This window comes from Psammomys obesus, unplaced genomic scaffold, assembly GCF_907164565.1.
Source record: "Psammomys obesus unplaced genomic scaffold, mPsaObe1.curated_primary_1811, whole genome shotgun sequence".
In the NCBI taxonomy this organism is placed as follows: Eukaryota; Metazoa; Chordata; class Mammalia; order Rodentia; family Muridae; genus Psammomys; species Psammomys obesus.
In genome coordinates, this window is record NW_026596039.1 from 2,983,015 (window position 1) to 2,990,494 (window position 7,480).

Here is a 7,480-nt window from a genome sequence, read left to right on the forward strand (position 1 = left end):
TTCTTCTTCTTCTTCTTCTTCTTCTTCTTCTTCTTCTTCTTCTTCTTTCTTCTTCTTCTTCTTCTTCTTCTTCTTCTTCTTTCTTCTTCTTCTTCTTCTTCTTCTTCTTCTTCTTCTTCTTCTTCATGCACAAGACTTCAGAAGGCTTCAGGACTAAAGATGTTATTTCTGATGCTCTGGGCATTACATTGATCTGCTTCTTCATGAGTGCTGAGTGTCACAAGGCTCGTTCTGGAGTGGGGCTTAAGGATTATCACATGATGATCCTCTCTCCACTCTTGATTCGTTCACCACTGTCATTGCTGCTCCAATTTCCATTAAGTAATGGGTTTTCTCTAATCCATAGACACTGAACTGTGGCTTTGACTTCTGGAGGTTCTAGTAACATCAAAACACAAGTGTGGGGCTAAGTGACTTGTCAGTCAGCTTTTAAGACTATTGCTTATAAAAGCAAGAAGAAAGGTTTGTCTTGGTTTAAGGCCAGGCTTGAACTAATTTCTTTCTTTCTTTCTTTCTTTCTTTCTTTCTTTCTTTCTTTCTTTCTTTCTTTCTTTCTTTCTCTCTCTCTCTCTCTTTTTCTTTTTTTGAACTACAATCCCCAGAATGCCATTTACTTTGCAGAAATGAAAGTGTGCTTCAATTTAATGTTGAGAGCCCGAGATCAATTTATTTGTAACATGGCTCATAACTCTTTAGATTTGAGCGACAGAACATCTAAGAAAGGACTGTGAAGGAATACACAGAGCCAGAGAAAAGATCAATACCGGCCATACTTGAATCACATTTTTGAGACATTATTTGGACAAATCCTTCAGTTTGGTTTTCCTTTATAGTGTGAAACTGGTCCTTTTGCGCCCAGTGAAGGGGCCACTACATTCTAACAAGTACTAAGGTTGCCATCCATCCTAACCCCACCCTGTACTTTACAGTCTATCATTACACATTACCCCAGCAGGGCAACTGGAGGGAAGCAGAATTATTTAAGGGCTTTTTATTTAAGATGATGAAGAACCTAGCGATAATTTTGACTCTTGGAAGTACAGTCCTTTATTTTGAGACATATTATGTAGTAATTGAATGATCCCTGGACAGTTTGAATAATGCTCAAGACACATGACTGCTAAGCATGGTACCAAACAGGGGAACGGTGAATGACTGGGATAATGAGGTGGAGTCTTGTCTTGGTTTCCTCATCCTAAAAGTCAGACAAGGAAATTTTGTGCAATGCAGAAGATTTGGGGGAGGGGCAGTGCAGAGATGACTCAGCTGCTTAAGAGCACTGGCTGCTCCTGCAGAGGACCCAGGTCAGATTCCTAGCCCCCACATGGTAGTTCACAACTATCTCTGACTCCAGTTCCAGGGGATCTGAAGTCCTCTTCTGGCCTCTGTAGGCACTGCACACATTGAGGAACGTACATACATGCAGGCAAAGCACTCATACTCATAAAAAACATGAAAAACAATAAAAAGATTTCCTTTATGATGTCCTCATTTCTATAAGTAAAACTATTACTATTTACTATCAGAGTACAGCTCTTCTTGCGTGAAGTAAGAACTGGAGCAATCTAGATATATTCGTCAGTAGACATGATGGTTGACAGGAGCTCAGATCAAGTAGGAGGCACACCTCTGGGCATAGCTGTGAGGCGAGAAGCCCCACCCTGACCACTGGACAAAGAAGAAGGCGAGTGAGCTGAGCTGTAGACAACCCTTCCCAGCTTCCTGACCACGATGCTATGAGACTAGAGGCTCATGCACCTGCTGCCATGACCTTCCTGCCATGACACACGGCATCCCCAAAACTGTGAGCCAGAGCAAACCCTTCCTCCTCCTGCAAGGTACTTCTCATCACATGTTTGATGAGAGAAGCTACGCACAGGAGGAAGTAGTTAAGCTGTCCTTCCACACAATTTGCTACTTCTTTAGAAGATGAGCAAAAAATGTAACAGGAAAACATTAAAAACGTAACGCTGACTGAACAAAATAGAGATACTGTATACGTATATGCCTATATCACCACCAAATTATAGGCACCCATGAAAGAAATGAACAAGTAATAGGGTGGTAGAAGGGATATGCGCCCACATCAGTATGTTTTAATCAGTCCTGAGGAGGAAGACGGGGAAAGGATAGGAAAAGGGCACAAGAAAACTAGGGTTTTTTTTCCTTTTTAAACATGTGTATCTCTGTGTATCTGTTTATAGGTATGTGCAGTTGAGTGCAGGTACCTGCAGAGGCCAGAGATGGCAGATCCCCTGGAGACAGAGGTATAGGCAGCTGTGAGCTTTCCAGTGGTGGTTGTTGGGAAGTGAACTTGGGTCTTCTGAAAGAGCAGGGCAGACTCTTAATCACGGAATCATCTCTCTAGCCCCAACAAGGAAATGGTTAAGTGATATTTATGACTGTGACTTTAAAATAATCAAATATAAATACAGCATCAACGGTTATGTCATTTTTCCCCTTCTATTTTTTTTTATAGGATAGACATTTTTTCATAGTTTAAAAGCTTACAGGTATGTGTGTGGCTCAATGGCAGAGTGCTTGCCTGGTATGCCCAAGGTTCTGACTTTGATACATAGTACCAGAAAACAAACAAAAACAATGAAACATGGCAGTAATAACGAAAGAAAAACATGTCTTCAAACCACTAGGACCTTTAGACAAATTATTTCTTCTCTGCTAGCCTCATTTCTCCCAACTTTAATGTAGGAACCAGGATACTGTCCCTGCAGAATTACAGTGACGAACTGAGAAAAAAGAAAAAAGAAAAGCACCTTTAAAAATGTCCGCAGTACTGATATTATAATCGCCGCTAGCCAGCTGCTTCTTGGTCCATAGTTGGTAATGTCCGCTCTCTGATATAAAGGCACCAACTTCCAGAAATACTGCTTCATCATGCTGTCCGCTCTGCCCTCCAGTTGACTCAACCATCTGCTTAGGTAAAGCCATCCTACACCCTCTTCTGCTTTCATCCTTTCAGTGATAGCATTTATCATTTTTACTGAATTTTTGAGACTCCCTAACATGAAGACAGGTTTCTTTCAGCCTCATTTCTCTAGTGAAATCAAGGAGAGAAAGAAGGAAAAGACTCAGGACTGGGTGCTAATAGTGGCTCCTAGAGACCTCCCCATGACTCCCTGGAGTTCTTGGAGATGTGAAATGTGCTTGTGGTCCACAGCAGTAGCTTTGTGTTTGGAGGTTGTGGAACCTTGGCAAAGGTGACCTAGCTGGGAAAAGCAGGTCTTTACAATCTGAACCACGCCAGGGTCCATTGGACTCTGCTTCCTGCTGGAGCTGTGCATGAAGCTGCAGCTTGATCTTCCTCCATCACAGGCCGAGTCTCTTCAGCCTCCATACCTTCTGCACATGACAGACTGTTTCCTCTGAACTATGAGGATAAGTAACTTTTCCCCCTCTGTCAGGTATTTTGTCATAGCACAAGAAGAGTTACTAAGATGGGTGGTTATACCTGATGACCTACTGAAGCGTCTCCTGGTCCGTAGACATGTTCTTGCGGCTCCTATATCCAGCCAATAATGACTGCATTGCTTAATGAAAGAGGAGGAGGAGGCTGGGCATGATGGCCCATGCCTTTAATCCTAGCATTCAGGAGGCAGAGGCAGGCAGATCGCTGTGAGTTCGAGGCCAACCTGATCTTACAACTCTAGTCCAGGACAACCAGGGCTATACAGAGAAACCCTGTCTTGACCCCCCCCCCCAAAAAAAAATCCCACAAGAAAACAAACAAAAACAAAACAAAAAAAAGAAAAAAGAAGCAGCAGCAGGAGGAAAACAGGAAGAGGGGGACAGGGTGGGGAGAAGAGGGATGAGAAGGAGGGAGTAGAGAGGAGGAGAAGGAGAGGGGAATGTAGCAAAATCAAGGAGCCATACTGTCTTTAGCTGCTCAGAGACCTGCTTTTGCACATTGTCATTCGACAACACATCCTTTCTCCCCTGGTAAGGTACTGGAAATTATTCAACATTCACTGCCTTTCGCAGGCCAGCTCCTCACCTGTGATTCACACCGCCACCTTCGGCTCCCAGGTGTTCTTTGTTGGGCCTCTGGGCTGCTTTTCCATTTCCTGCCTCCTCTATCTCACTGAGGTTGTCAGGGCTGTCCTCCTCCAAGCTGTCAGGCTCCATATCTTCGTTCTGGATGTGGTCCTCAGTTTCGGATTTAAATTTAATCGCTTGAGGGAGGCTTTCTGAATCCGAGTCTAAGGAATCTTTTGAAATCAGGTTAAAGGGTCGGTCTGAAGGCTGGGTACTCAGGTTGGTATGATAGACAGGAGATTGACTGGAGAGCTTGGGAATTTGTTTATATTTCCTCATCCTGAAAAATAGAAACACGAACAGTGAGGCTCTTGTTAACAGAAGCAGTTAGCTGATATTTATAATTGTGGCTCTCAAAAGCATTGCTTAAAAATTATATTTATGTTATTCTGCGGCTACTGAGATCATAATGGTGGTGTTTGTCAAAAAATGTCAATGAGCAGGAGAACCTTGTTGTATTATCTGCAGGCTTTTGAATGCACCCTTTTGAGCATATGAGCAAGGAAGGCCTATTGGAAAAAAAAAAAAAGATTGTTTTTTTCTCTCTGCAGAAACACATCTGATTTAGGGCTCATAAGCAGCCTGAGTAATTGAATGAGGTTTTATTGAGGAAATCAAATGGCTGCTTGAAAGCGGATTCTGTTTCCAGCTTCCAAGGGCTTCTTACAAACAAGCCGGAACAAAGCCAAATGGCTAATTGTGAGCAGTGCTTTTGGTGGCTTTATTTCAAATGCCCAGGGCAAGTGTGTGTGTGTGTGTGTGTGTGTGTGTGTGTGTGTGTGTGTGTGCACATCTTGTTCAGTAGCAGACTCACTCAAACAGGTTCAGGGTTTACCATTTAGATAGTAAAAGAGAGAAAAATCATTATTTCCCCAATGGGAACTATAACACACAGACTGTTTTATTCCTAGACCAGTGTCAGCTGGCTCCATCATTTAGAAAAAGCTTTTGCTATCTAGGATGTTGCTAGAAATGAATGTGTAGTTTGGTGGCCATTATATGGAGATCAATCTCAGCTCAGTATTATACAATAACAATGTAAGAATGATGGTTAAAATGTTCAATAAACAAGGTATGTTAGTGCATACTGGTAAGCCAAGCACTTTGAAGGAGGAAGGAGAAAGATCAGGTATTGAAGCGAGGCCAGTTTGGGCTGCATGAGACCCTATCTAAAATAATAATTCCAAACTGTTCAACAAAAGGTTTGAGTCCCTGAGTGGCTCAAAGCAGAGGCCGGGTGTCCACCTACCTGGGATAGACGCTGCTCTTGAGTAGGTGGGAGACTAGCCTGCTTTACGGCTGGGAGTTAGTGGGGTCCTGTGTAACTTATATGGTTCCAAGTGATCCTCACTGTCTCCAAGGGCTGCTCTCGTGACCCATGAGACAGTTTACAGAAAAGTCGCTTTGAGTCAGCACAGGATTGGAGGACGATAGTTGGAATGGGATTTCCTTTCATCTACCCAGTGTTTCTCTTTTGGTTTACCTTCTCTCTCACTGACTTTGTTTTTTTTTTTTTTTTTTTTTGTGTGTGTGTGTGTGTGTGTGTGAGAGAGAGAGAGAGAGAGAGAGAGAGAGAAAGAGAGAGAAACCTTTACCATTGGAGGCTATGCTCAAATTTTGGCTGGATTGCTCATGTTCTTTTGGAAAATCCAGTTTTTAATTAAAAATACCTTGACCTGATGCCTGTTCCTTGAATTATTATATTGACTTTGTTGCTAGGGTTTCCAAGGACACAATCTGCTCTTTGGAAGAAAGCACCTTTACAAACACAACAGACAAAAGGTCGTGTTCATACTTAAACAAACATGGAGCATTACTCTGCTTAACTCCAAGTTCTCTCCTGGTAGACCTAAGGTCTGCTAGTCATTGTCTAATTTTAGATCAGTTTGCCTGCAGTAAATCTCCTGTGTAGTGTACACATTGCATTCTGCCACATTTTAATACTGATTTACCTTTTCAGGATTTTTTTTTTAGAAAGCAGCAAGCATGAAAACATTCGACATCTAAGTCTCTATAAACACCCATTTTTATTATTTCAAAGCTCACTGTATTTGAAATCTTGAAAAACAAGCTGGAAAACAGGGCTAGGAAGTATAGCTCACTGATAGAATATGCATGACACCTGGGGTTTAATCTACAACCCCCACCAGGAAAAAGCCATCATAGTTCATTTCAGAATTGTTTTTCATACAATAATTCAGCTCCTTCATTCTGTCTTTTCTTAAATGAGAACCCAGGACTTTTGTTAGTAATGAGTAATGGGCACATATGATCAGAATTTAGTTGTTGACAAAACGATAGGAATTTGGGAAGAATGTGAAAGCAGAGTGAAAACCAAAGTTGTATTTTCAGTGTAAGCCTGATCTTAAGGGGGGGATGGGGGGACAGAGACAGAAGGATTATAGAAAAAGGGCTGACCCCTCGAGTTAATTTACTAAGTGGGCTCCATTTCACAAGTAACTCCCTAGTGATACTCCATAGAAAAAAAAAAAAAAAACCCAAACCACGACAAAACAAAACATAACAACGGCTGGCCTCTCTCCTGACCAATCCACTTCTTAGTAAACAAGGAATTCTCTGGGATCCTGTTAAGGCCTTCTGTCTGCCATTACTTGGGGACAAATCCGCTAGGGCAGGGGACAAGGAGGCCAGTTTAGGATCAACAGCGGATCTAAACAGGATCCTGCCTGTTCAGAACAGGCAGGCTGTTGCCCCGTGGGGAATCGCAGGGTTTTCGCCATTGTCTCTTTCTAAGGGCCAGGACCGACTGCAGGGGCCTGAAGGTCCAGAAGTGGCGGGGTGGAGGCTGGGGACAGGGCTGTCCGGCCTGGGGGTCGCGGTCCCTCTTGGGCACGGTCCTTCCTGCCGGACCGCAGACTCTACCGCTCCCTCGCGCCCGCCCGGGAGTTCTCGGTACACCCCGCCCCGCGCGGCCCCTTCCCACCCGCCGGGAACCGCCCGTCACCTGCCGGCGCTGTTGGGCGGCCGCGCCCCTGGCCCCGCAACCTCCGCAGCCCGGGCTCCCGCTGCGGCTCCCGCCCCGCCCGCCGCTGCCTGGAAACCGCGGCCAACATCCTGCCGCTCGCTCGGGGCCGCGGGGCCTGCGCTCCCGCTGCTCGGCGGCGCGGGGGACCCCGGCTCTGGATGCTCAAGTCCGGCCTCTCCGACCCTGCGGAGGAGGAGGAAAAGCAGGGAGGGGAGAGCCCCGTTTCTGGTGTAGGCGGACACCTACCCACCCAGGAGAAGGGAGTCCATTTAGTGAGTGGGAGGGAGGCAAGGAAGAGAAGAAGCAGGAGGAGGGGGAGGGAGGAAGAGAACAGGTAGCCAAGAAGCACTTGCCCTTTATTGGAAAGGAACTTAATTCATCAATATCAGAGGAGGGAAAATCAAAGCATCTGAAGGTGGAAAGTTGGCCACGTGTTGGTGA

The 7,480-nt window shown here is 44.7% G+C and overlaps 1 protein-coding gene across 2 annotated transcripts in view; it reads right to left on the reverse strand.

The window, feature by feature from the left end:
* Jhy (junctional cadherin complex regulator) overlaps window positions 1-7,064 on the reverse strand; it is a 60,311-nt gene extending 53,247 nt beyond the window's left edge. For both annotated transcript variants that reach the window (XM_055622145.1, XM_055622146.1), the window contains exons 1-2: window positions 7,019-7,064; window positions 4,013-4,333 (exon numbers count right to left, since the gene is read on the reverse strand). In XM_055622145.1, the coding sequence (XP_055478120.1) occupies window positions 4,013-4,332 (320 nt within the window). In that variant the 5' untranslated portion in view covers window position 4,333; window positions 7,019-7,064. The remainder of the gene's footprint in view (window positions 1-4,012; window positions 4,334-7,018) is intronic.
* Window positions 7,065-7,480: the final 416 nt, after the last annotated feature.